Source organism: Anoplopoma fimbria, chromosome 1, assembly GCF_027596085.1.
Source record: "Anoplopoma fimbria isolate UVic2021 breed Golden Eagle Sablefish chromosome 1, Afim_UVic_2022, whole genome shotgun sequence".
NCBI lineage: Eukaryota > Metazoa > Chordata > Actinopteri > Perciformes > Anoplopomatidae > Anoplopoma > Anoplopoma fimbria.
This window is the reverse complement of record NC_072449.1, coordinates 22,364,835-22,377,486: the sequence shown is the minus strand read 5'-3', so window position 1 is coordinate 22,377,486 and position 12,652 is coordinate 22,364,835. Positions and strand designations below refer to the sequence as shown.

At 40.1% G+C, this 12,652-nt stretch overlaps 1 protein-coding gene across 5 annotated transcripts in view; it reads right to left on the bottom strand.

Moving 5' to 3' along the window:
- Positions 1-1,600: 1,600 nt before the first annotated feature.
- The window catches only part of ncam1b (neural cell adhesion molecule 1b), a 66,793-nt gene continuing 55,741 nt past the window's right edge, over positions 1,601-12,652 (bottom strand). For 3 of the 5 annotated variants that reach the window (XM_054606607.1, XM_054606610.1, XM_054606617.1), the window contains 6 exons: positions 12,376-12,500; positions 11,630-11,810; positions 9,118-9,316; positions 7,491-7,607; positions 5,615-6,727; positions 1,601-3,671 (listed from right to left, as the gene is read on the bottom strand). In XM_054606607.1, coding sequence (XP_054462582.1) covers positions 3,551-3,671; positions 5,615-6,727; positions 7,491-7,607; positions 9,118-9,316; positions 11,630-11,810; positions 12,376-12,500 — 1,856 coding nt within the window. In that variant the 3' untranslated portion in view covers positions 1,601-3,550. Of the gene's footprint in view, positions 3,672-5,596; positions 6,728-7,490; positions 7,608-9,117; positions 9,317-11,629; positions 11,811-12,375; positions 12,501-12,652 lie in introns of all 5 variants that reach the window. The other 2 variants (XM_054606622.1, XM_054606629.1) reach the window with 2 other exon arrangements.

Here is a 12,652-nt window from a genome sequence, read left to right as displayed (position 1 = left end):
CTTATAATCCACTGCATTAATTTAAAATCTGTAGTTTACTTTGAAGAACAATTTTACATACAAAATAGTTTGTGTACATGATTTTAATCAAATACAATGATTCTTGTATGAATGTAACTAGATTGTATAAAATTGTTAGAATTTTAGCTCCACCTGGTCCATTCATTCTGTGTAATGACTACTTACTGTATGTTGTTGATGTATGGTCACTGAAGATACTTATGCACTTTTAATTAATTAAGAAAACATGTAATGCAGATTTCTATAATGTGGTTAGGGGAGTTGCAATACACCGGTATTTTTCAAAGTTCAATATTCATATCATGTTAATAATATACATATGATATTATCGTGTGAATAATCCACCACCTCTTAAATCATTTTCTAAATACAGTCATGGTTACAGACTCTCTCAACCTCCCCTCACTCGTATTTTGAGTGTAATACATTTGCCAAAATAAAACACAATTAAACAATAAACATTAGTTAAGAGTAAAGATGAATTTGACTGCATTTTTTTGTGCTGTAAAAAAATAAATATATATATATATGAAAGACTATTTAAAAAAATATAATAATAATAATATTATTATTATTCAAACTTTAGCAATAATTTCTTTATCGTGAATTATTTTGGCCAACGTAATTGTGTAGTGGTATTGCTTTTGTTTGTATGAATGACCTAAATAATCTCCCTTAAATTCCCAGTTGACACACCAAGAGTAAGTACCTTCACTGGTAGCTGCAGCTCCGGAGGAACATGAATGGATGCTTTTGTAGAAGGACCACAATTTGATCTGCTAAACCTATCACTTTTTTAAATTTATTTTATTTTATATGAAGGCCAAATAACCTGACTTCCTGTCTCCTCGCAGCAGCTTGCCGCTGACTTTACTGGCTGCAAAAAAAACCAAAACATCACCGGTGCGACGTCACGGCTCTGAATGATCGCCCTCTGCTCCCCGTCTCTCCATCAAGGATGCAATCAGAGACATCTACAGGGCATCTGAACTACACTGACAGGGTGACCAGGCCGGGGCCAGTGTTTGTTGTCCTGGAATAAGAAGCAGAAACTGTTGAATGCAGATCGGGTATACAGATCAAATCAGTTTTGTATTTCACAGGACAGTCGAGAGATATAAATTTAGGTGAGAGAGGACAGTCGGTCAGCGTAACGGGATGCCATGCCTGTGGTTGTTGACACTCTGTTGACATCGCACCGGTTTGGAGGTTCATGTCACATTAGAAGTAGCAAAGGGAGAAATGCCACAGCTGAGAATATCAAGCCCCTCACTGGTACATAGTATTTTGACATCCTATCCTAGAAGTATTAACTTTACTCAAGCACAAACATGCATTATGTAACACGTGTTTATTTGCTCCCCAATACATCTAAACAAGTTGCCTGGGGACATTTCCAGGCCCAACATAACCTGTTTGCACTGTAACCTTTCTGTAAATAGTCCGGTGTGTCCATGACATGGCGAAAAAACAAAAAGGGGGTCCAAGCATAGGGGTTTAGCGCCATCTAGTGTTGAAAAAACGTCGCTGCATAGTCTGAATCTAAGGGCACGGTTTCTTAAAAAGTAAATTGGAACTGATGACAAAATGGGCCATGACAAAATTAGATTCGGAAACCATTTTTTTTTTATTTTGTAAATGGGTTAGCTCTCAGACTGTACACAACAGATATTTTCTGAGTTCGACCCAATAAAACCAAAAGGAGCATCCAGTGACAAGGGAGCAAGGTGGTCAGGTAACAGCAGCGGAGACCAAGGTGAGTAAAGCTGGTCAGATCTGTTTACACTTCTCTTTGATATCTATTATCTAAAGCTTTTTTTTTCAAAAAAAGTTGAATCCCCTGTTGCAGGTGGGACCACCCTGCTTCCTGTCAATGTGTATCCTGAACTTGTCAAGCAGTTGCTCTTGGTGAGTGAATTTTTGTACAAAAAGACAAAAACTAGAAAAAGAAATCCAAAGACCACATTACAGAACACTCGAATAACAACTGGGGGAGATAAATAAAAAACAATGTGTAATAATAATAATGCCAGAACAAGCCCAAAGGTAACACTCATTGAATCAATATGAGAACTATTTTCTCCCAAACAAACATGGGCACGTTTATCTGCCTTGTAGTTTTACGTTATAAAGTACTGACTGAATTCATGCCAAGGCTCAAAACATCTTCCTTCACTATAGCTGGCAATATATAGTGCTGTGACCAGAGAGACGGGACAGTTTCATACACTACACGCGTTATAATGACCACATTAGTCCATTTATCATACGTTTCTTCTAATAATACAATATATTAAATAAAAAAAGAATAGGCTAAATCTCTCACGACAAAGCTATGCAGGTTATCATAGAAACTGATGACAAGACAATCTATTGACACACAGGCACAGTGCACAAGCTTGCAGGCAGGAAATGGAAAATAAATCTTTGTAGTTTTTTAAATAGTACAAAATGCTTTTTAGATTTTTGGACATTTTTTGCTCCAAAAGGAGAACTCAAAGTACGAAGCCAGACCTTTGATCTGCTTTAATGTGAGGAAGAAACGGTAGCTATCTGAGCTGTTGCCCCCCCCAAACAAATAAGAGTCGTAAATTTAGCTCAAGATCTTAAGAAGGTTCACGGTTCTTCAACGCTTGGCTGAGAATCAACAGTGCTGCTGGCAGTTTGTTCCTCCTGTGGACGTTTGAGTTCAATGAATTGCTTTCATTTGAATCAAGTACATTTTATTAATGAATATTTTAGCCATCACTGTGGTAAGCTCACTGTCGATGTGTTGTGGGATTCTCTATCAAACTCTTTCCCCCTGAAGCTGGCCGTGGGTTAATCCTGTATCTTTTATAACCATAGAAAATATGGTTATATTCCAAACATTGAAGTCTGTTTATTCAATGCTAGCGTATCTGTGAGAAATTAAAACATCCCTGTAGAAGACAAAGTGAAACAATGAACCCTTGGAAACAAAACTTTACAACCACTTGCAGGTCGGACATGCAGTGCAAGCTATTAAATGAGACGAGCCTGCAATTGAAGAGCCCAAACTAAAATAAATGCAAACAGTTTCACATTTGAACAGTAGAACATGAAAATAAGAAAAATAATTTCTATATATATATAGTCAGGTTTTTTTTTTTTTTTTTTTTTACATTTCTCATAATAATCCAATATTTATGTGCAGCTGCAATTTAAACTAAATGCACAGAAAAGAAAGTAGAGTCTAATTTGATATATATACCAAGCAATCAATACAATAAGAGATTGTCCTTAATCGTCCTGACTGGTTAAATAAAACAACAATAAAAAAATAAAATAAATCTCTTATGATCTAAAGATAAACTCCTTGGGTGTAGTAAACATTTCATGAATAAAAACCAGAACTGAAAGTACAGTCAAAGTGTGCTCTAACCAATCGACACGTGAGTGTTGTTTAGAATATGAAGTTAAGGGCACTGGAAATCAAAACTCCTGCCGTGTTTCTCACTCGCTGCAGCTGCAGAATGTTTTGTTATTAGGCTGGGGTTTCCCAGGCCCATCATGCTTTGCTCTCAGTGGTATTTGTCTGTATGACACTGTTGTGTTCTGCAGTGATCTCCGTCAGGGCGTTTGATAAGTCTGCCTCCTGCAGTTTGCCTTTATCATCAGAAAAAATCTTCCTGAAATAGAAAAAAGGAGTAGTGCAAAATTAGAAATCTGGTCATCCCTGGGTAGAAAACAAAAAACTCAGCAAAACAACACTTTAGTTGGACATAATTTTAATCATTTATTCTCAAAGACACCTTCACCCAATATGTAAGAAGACAATGATTTTATTTAGAGGTCTTCTTACATATTTCTTCACCACCTTGACAACAGTCAGTAAAAAAATAAATAAACAGATAATGACATACCAGTATCATTGAATAAACTTCCTGATCTAAAACAGTGTTTAGCAAATATGAACTATTTATCAGCTCTAATTCAAAGAGACTGTGATGGCACAGTAAAGGAGCACTGTGACAGCCAAGTTCATCTTATAACCGTGAAGCACAGGATCTAGATCCTGTCTGCAGCTCTTCTCCTCTCTTCTGCAGTTCAGAGCAGTTAAACACCGTCTAAACTCTGTTCTCTTTAGCAGAGCTGGTAGGGATTTAGGCAACACTCATTTAGGCATTCGGTTACTGCCTGAGACAACAAAAAAAAGCCACTTTCAGACATGAAAATTGAAACATTACTGCTGGATTCATCTATCCGTTTCAGTGATACTGTTTTATCATTCAGATATACTCAGGTGTTTGTTAGGGATTAATCCAGACAGGACGGGAGTGTTAAGGAAAAAGACACAATGCTTGTGCGATATTGCCATCTGGTGCTGGAGAGGGAGTAGTGGCACCACTGAGTTGTAAAGCAGTGATACCGAGAAGAGAGTTTTCTGTTCTCTTAACAGGCTGCATCAGTGATTTATGACCGTCGCAAGAGGGATGCTCAACCTCAATAAATTTGATCAATTTAATAATTCATAAGAGAATTCTACTGTTTATTTTTCCAATGTCCAACAGGTCGGATTTCTGTTGTTCTCGGGGATATTTTTTTTTCCTTTTACGTCAGACAGTATCATTTTTAGAAACCCAGGCGAAAAGTTACCAAAACAACTTAAAACTGGTTGATTTACAGTGTTTCTTGGTTTAAAAAAGTTATTATATTTTCTTTGATAATTAAGTGATACATTTGTTACAGTGCTTTGTAAGAAGGTGGAACAAGACGTGCATTTATTTCTCTACAGAAGTAGTTGTCGTGGTAGGACACAGTGTTGCCCTACCACGATAGAAGGCAAAGGTATTTAAATTAGTTCTGAACTGTCACACTCAAAGGTGGAGTGAAACGCCTGCCTTCATCGGCGAGACTGGATAATCATATAAATCATAACGCTGCACACTTTCAGACCGTCTCTGCTGGAGTGTATTTATAGGGATGCACACATTTGTAAAGACAAAAAGTGACAGAGATAGTTGTGTAACAAATGAAAGAGAGCTTGAAAGAGAAAAGTTCAAACCCTGCTTGCTTTCTCCCCTCTGCACGTTGGATTGTCAGCTTCGATTAGTCGGAAAGATGTCTGTTGGAGGGAGGAGGAGGGGGGGGGGGGGTGTATGTTCTGAAGCTGTTTAACTGAAGTGCTTGTCAGAGTGTTGAAGCTCACTGGCAGCTTTAATCTGACAGCATTCAATACAGACTTTGTTAAATGTTGCTGGCCGAGTAATATTGTCGTTGTGACTTTTACACTTACTCAGTTGTGAGACAGACATGAAACATTGCTTCACAATCATGTAACAAGGTGCATGTCTGAAAGGGACTTAACTGCTCTTGTGGGGAATTTTGCAAAAGTGGACGCTGTTACACACACAAGCATAAAAGTACAGAACCATCATATCACTCGTCTGTCACAATCCACAACATCTTACTAATATTTCACCCAATGTCATTACCACAGTTTACCATTACAATATTTCATATTGTGTAGTCAATGGCAAGATGCGGTGGTGAATGAATGAGCATACAAGTTACGAGCACACACACACGCACACACACGAACACACAGATAAACCTCTAGAGGGAGCCGTACTCATCGTTGACAGGAGTAGCAGTCTTGGCCAGAGTCTCTGACGCCTCCAGAACTGGGCCTGAGGGGGGGAGGTCTGCTCCGTCTCCATTGGGCAGAGAGGGGTCAGAGGGCGGGCTCTCTAGGCTAATGAGGTCTGCGAGAGTCGGAGAGGGTCTTTCTGTCCCGTTTGTCAGCTCTAACTCTAAATCTGCACCTATGGGCCCCCAGTCAGGGGTCAGAAAGTTGTACGTGTCTGTCGGCGATGTGAGGAGATCATTTGAAAACGGCGCCTCGACATGAGAGGGAGTAGAAGAAATATGAGTGACAGGTAAAGGAGAGGGGGCGTCTGCAACTAGAGGGGCAGATTCTTCAGCATCCAGGACTTTAGGAGCACCGTGGATCACTGAAGGACAGCTAGTTGCAGCATCTTTGGCAGTGTTATTATCAACAGTTTGGTCAGCAGGTTTATTTGTAGTTTCAAAGGCAGTAAGGCTACTCCCACTAGGATCTCGGGCAGTTGTATCTGAATCAGGGTCTGGTTTTGGCGGGGCAGTGGTTGCTAGAGCGGCGGCAGTTTGCGCTGGCATCTCGGTGTCTGAGGCTACAGTGTGTTTCTGTATGGGAAGCTTGTTGACAGGTGGCCTCGGAGCAGGTTTCTTGGTTTCAGGCGTAGGAGAGGATGATGCGGAAGACGCAGCCAGTGGAGATACAGGCGGGCTACCTTTAGCATTCAGAGCTGCAAGTTTAGGAGAGTGCCTACGCTTCGGTGGTATCGGTGTCCCAGATTTTTGAACTTTAGTCTGTTCAGGGGTACAGGGAGGAGTGGTTTTTTTCTCCCCTTCTTCCTGGTTGTTACTCCCTCTCTGTTCTACTAACGGGGCCATTTTAGCTGCGATGTCGGAGGTGAAGATGAGGGGAGTCGGAGGGGCCGTGGTCGACTCTGGAGTCGGGGCCGGAGCCAGGAAAGGGGTGGGTGAGGGGTCGTTGGCTGGGGTAGACAGACTACAAGTGAGGGTAGTGGTCTCGCTAGAGGGGCTGTCCTGAGCGGGGTCAATTGTTGCAGTGGCAGTGTCAGAGTTGGTGGCTACGGAGGAGAGGGTGTCCAGTGCCAGAGCAGCAGTGTAAGCCGCCAGCCTGAGAGAGCAGGGAGAGAACAGAGACACACAGACTAGACACCAGGGTGACTGTGACAGAGGAAGGGTGGCCTCGGACGAGAGCATGCAGAGGGATTAGTCGGCTTTAGAAAATTCACATATACATAGACAAAGCAACTTAAAAACAGAAACTTTTAAGCCCAGCGAGAAAAAGAAACAAAGAAAAAGAGGGCGTCATGCTGTGAGTGGACATCAAAGGATACATCCCATACACACACCAACATGGAGTACACTGACTCGGAAAACTAATGTACTAAAAAGAAAAAAGCACCAGTCTTCTTGGCGAAAACTACAGAACCACGCAGTACCACCTATAAAGGGTTAAACAGTACCAGTGACAATCATACTGGATCATCTGATTTTTCCAGACTGCTGATAAAGTGAGATGGCTTGCTGAGGTTGTCAAATGGGCTTCATATGAGTTGACCACACTCAAGAGGACAAAAAGCCTTTCTGTGTCTTTAACTGGTATTGCTTCAACCTTGATACAATGAGACAGAAAATCTCCAAAGGCTGGAGAAGAAACACAAAGTGCAGTAATCCCTCTGAAAGGGAATTAAAAACAGAAAAGCCACACGGTTCAGTGGACTCCACTCAAGAATGATCGGAACTTTTTAAAAAAAGTTTCAAATTTTGTCCTGTTGAAGGAGATCATTATTCTTTGAAGTGGAGTGCAATGTACGACAGCTGAAGAGACTTGAGCGGTAAAAAAGGCTGTGGACTGTACGTCAGTTTTTACTCACTCTGGCTCTGTGAGAGGTGTGGTTTCATTGGGTTCTGTGGGTCCTGCTGCGTTGTGATTGGCTGTGCACTCGTCCTCTGTTCTGACTTCCACTATTGGCTCCTTGGATTCATCTTTCCTGCAGAGCACAGAGAGAAATACCTTGTTAAATGGCAACAGATCATCTCATAGGACAGTTATCATATCTGCCACCATGAGAAGAGGTGATACAAGAGAAGAAGACAGTAATTATGTCAACACAAGCTGTGAGTGGATTATCTTTTTAACTTAGTCACAGTCTGAATATTCAAGTTAGCTACAAGTACAAGTGGCTGCACTGCATGAAGCACAAATCAATATATAAAGCAACTTCCCACTCAAATTGATTCTAAGCTGCCTAATTGTGCTCAAGAGAGTTTATGTTCAATGCTTGACTTAAGTCCAGCATCCTTCATATTTTTAATGGAAGAGGCACTCCACTCTTAAATTTTATAGGCTCTTTGATTTGTGTTTTTTTCCTGTTCCTGCGGATACTGACTAGGCGGACCATAATGCACTGCAGTTGCAAGATGTTGATTTTGCACAAGAGGCACAATGTTTTTTCTTAAATGGAAAAACTCTTCCCCAGTTAGCTCTTGTGTTATCAGCCTAAACATAAAACCTTCAGCTAAGATTCTTAATCTTCTTCAATGTCAGTCCTTAATGACCTTCTGGGGAATGTAGGAAGTCACTGATTAAAGTAGAAATACAGTAGATGAAGTAGACAAAATGTGAACAACAAAAACTTGATAAAAACAATGCCTGGAATACATTTTACATCAAAGATTGATTACTCACACAACATCACATTGTTTTGTTTTTTTCATGAAATCATTTTCACAAGTCTTTCAAAAATCATCTACATTTTGTTATTGTTCTTCAAACCTGGACATTTTTTAACTTGAACTAATGGTTAAGATTTGTTTGGGCAACAAGCTGTAAACACAACACTGTTTACACATCCAGCAGACACGTAGCAAAATTAGCATTGACTTGGAGTCATGTATCTGGCCACCTGATAAATACAAGTCTTAAGCCCCATTTCCACCTTGTAATATTATACAACAGATTGCATTTACAGCTGGCTCAGATCCCATCTCAATGTCGCTGCTGATTCGATTATGTTCTTATCACAATGCATTTTCTTAAACTTTGTCTGTATGACGTTTGGTGCTGGGCAGGTAGCGTACAGTTTATGAGAGGTTTTCTTCTGAACTGGAAACCATGCAGATAACATCAGTTATGCTGAAACAATACAGTTAAGTTTCGGGCTTCAAAAACAAAACGGTAATCAGAAAATGACTAAAAAAACTGTGGTGGAGCTGAGGGGAACAGCAGAGCTGGGTGATTATTCTCTGTGTTTGTCACCACAAGTGCCAATTTCCAATTTACACATTGTCATTTGATCCGTTGTTAATATAGAAATATTATTAGAGCAACTTTAACAATATCAAAGGTGCCAGTTTGTGAAGTAAATTGTATTTATGAAGAGCTTAAAAAAGAAAATCAGGCCCTGCAGTATAACTGAACTTTAATTTTAATCTGGCCGAGGGTAACGGTCACCGTTGAAGAGATTGAACAGCATGTAAGTTGTTGTCGCTGATACTCACATGAAGGCTGCCTTGCCCTCCTCCACGTTGTGCCCTTTGGTCCCTGTGCCCGATTTACCGCAGAGGCACATGATGAGGCCACATTTGTTGACAAAGTAACAGGTGACATCGACAGCTAGCAGCAGGAGAACAAATACTACTACAAGGATCCCTGCCCAGAGCATGATGCCCATGGAGAGCGCTGCCTCATCACCCAAATCTGCCAGACAAGAGACAAGAGGGGGAGCTGAACAACTGTAGCGTGATGCAGTTTTATAGAAAAACAGCCAGAAACAACTCAATAAAGGTGCAGCTATGCTACTGTAACTACAAATACTTCCATAAAACAGAAACAACTCACCTGTTATGAGCACTGATATTTTCTAGTTGTCTCCGCATGAATTTAGATTCAGTGGGATGATTGTGTAGACTGAGCTCAATGACTTGTGTTCAATCATTTATTTTATGGCTATCATTAAAAACACGTAAAATATATATACATATATTCAACAAATTTATTTGGTATTAGAAAGAGCAAACCAAAGCGTACACTGCGTTGATAGTTACCCAGAAATGCAGGATATTTTACGGACAAAATGAATGTGAGGCTTTTCTCAATATCACAAAAGGCTCTGATGCATCTTTGCATCAGAGCCTTTTGTGATATTGAGAAAAGTCAACTCTCTCTCTTGTTTAAAGTCAACTCTCTAAAATATCCTCTCTGATTCTAGAAACAAGTCACTCTTTAGGTACCAAAAACTAATCAAGATATGCTAGAAAATAAAATGCAGCTGAGTAAAGCACCCTCCAATATAAATGTATAAAAACAGGTATTTTTGAATGAAATTTGATACAATTACATGCATGAGAAATATATGGACATTTGTCTTAGTAAACAGCACACAAATAACAGTTTCCTTTTGATAATTCAATAAACAGCTGCTTGTCAAAATTTTCCAATATTGTTATAACAAAAAAAATTTCAGTTAAGGGTTTCAGTTTTCAATAATGTAAACCTCAATGTTATAAACCGTTACAGTACATATGCACAATTTTGTGAGCGATTTAAGAATATAATAGTATTTATGTAAACGGTCAGGCCTATCACTCAGCCTTCGTTCTATTCTAAGTGCTATTTAATTTAATATAACCTCATTTCAATTCCGCTAATGTTCATTACTGTAAACTGGCAGTCCTCTCTGTTGTCTAGTGCTGATGACTAGCTGTTCAAATGGTGAGGATGTGAATCTGTGGGAGGCCGAGGATTTCCACTGCCTTTGGTTCAGCATGTCTGTCTGGTCTGTTCCGAATCTACACAGCACCCGTTTCTCACGCATAACAGAGACACGTCTGTCATAGACAAAGTCTGTTTCTAAGAGTGAAAAAGTCCAAAGAGACAGCCAGGCCAGAGAAAGCCGAGCTCTCCTCTACAGTTACGGTGTGAATTCCCCACTAAAACTATGAGAGCAGGAATATGGTGATGAGGGACATGACGAGTGATACCAAAGTGCATGTCACGGATGAACAGCCCTGTTTGGCTGAGGAGTGAGGGGCAGCACAGCCACCGACCACACCATAATGCACAGAGGGCCAGACGAAAATGTTCACGTGGTCCACCCCACCAATGTCCAGAACCAGGCAAGAGAGCAGGAACATTAAAAACATAAAAAAAGAGAGAAAGGGAAAGAGAATACAGGACAGAAGGAGGGGGAAATGAAGGGAAACAAAGAGGAAAAAAGAGAGGGGTGGGGAAAACAGAGGAAGAGAGAAGTGAAAATGTGTCCAAAGTGAAAATAAAGGAACAGATTTGTTGTATTGAGGGAGGAAAAAAAATATACAGCAACACATCAAAGCAAAAGCACAGCACAAAAGGGGAAAACTACAGCGTGTGGACTCGATGGTGACTCAATGGTGGGTGAGTGGCAAATGCTTTAGATTGGAAAATGAATTAGAAAAAGAAGAAGTGAGAAGAAGACATAATGGTCTGTGGTGATGTATTAGCAAAGCACTCGGCAGTGTCTAGCACCTAAAGGGAATCTGACAAGCTGTGTGTGTTTTGTTTTTAGTACGAATGGTAAAACCCTTCAGCTGCAGTTAAGCCCTCGAGGTACAAGTTAATCAGCGGTTATCAAGGATCAATTTAAAGGCTGCTTCCACACAGGGACAAACTATCAACTCTAGCTGCTATTTTAGCAGTAAACAAAGCTAAAGGAAAACTACAATCATTCAGAGGCAATCATTTCATCCTCTGTGGAAAGAGCCTGTCCCAGTTCTGCGAGCGCAAACTCAAGCTCCTTTAGCAAGGCCTGTCAAAACTTTAAAGTGTGAAAATTCAGCTGGAAAATCATTTCTGGCTCACCGCCGTCCAGGAAATCATTTTTTTTTTCTGTAGATTTATTTAGTTGTCGTTCACCTTTCAGAGCTAGAGAGTTAAAAATAGAACGTTACGCTCTGGTTTGGAGCTTTGAGTTTGGCTCCTCAGTTTTCTGGCTGTTTAGTTCCAGTTTAGTGCGAGTGACCTGAGGGAGGGTACCTGGGATGGCATCGGGCTGTGTGGACGTCTTGAAGGACATGGTAGCTGGCAGGGACTTGCCCTTCTGATTCTCTGCCACCACGTAGACGCTGTACTCTGTGTCCCACTCCAACCCACTGAGAACCACGTAGTCGCTGCCGCTGGGCAGCCGGATTTCTTGTTTCCACTCCGACACTTGTATCTAAAGGACACACAGAGATATATACAGTTCATGCTTTTACGGTAGATATTAACGATTATTTCATTATCGATCTATCTACAGTGTTATTATTTCCTTGAATAACTGATTATTATTGATATTATTGATTTTATTCCCACTGTGACGTCTTCAAAGTTTGCTATGATGTAAGAGAAGGAGTAGCTTCAAAATGTTCACATTTGAGATGCTTGAGCAATCAAAACGTTTGGCTTAATGGATTTATCGATTATCAAAATAGTTTAGAATTATTTTTCTGTCAAATTCACTTATTAATTTATCACCTTATTATTTCAAATTAGCAGAATTATATTTTTATATTGTTTATATTTTAAATCATGTTTTTTTTAAGACGTCAGAACCATGGACCATCATTAGAATTGCTGAGATATCACGTTGACCAGAAATGGGACACACGGACGGACAACCCTAAAACGTAGTACACAGGGATTTTGCCTAAAGAAATACTTAAATGATAAACAATCTATTATCAAAGTAGTAGCTTCAGTTGATGCGGACAAATCATTTCAGTTGTGATCACAATACTCACTGGTTTATAGCGGACGAGATAATGTAAAATGGGTGAGCCGCCGTCGTCCTGCTTGATCCAGCGGACTTTGAGGGAGTTGCCTTTGGGTTGAAGAGCCCCTTCGAGTTTAGGAGGATTGGGATTCCCTACAGGGACACAAGCAAGTTTAAAGTCTCACTGAAAAGATGCAGAGAACAACAGGATTATTTTATTGGGAGAATATTCTATCAGTCCACCGGTACCTTCAGAATTGTAGAGCAAAGAAAAACAAAAACATAGATTAGAAGTAAAAGTCACA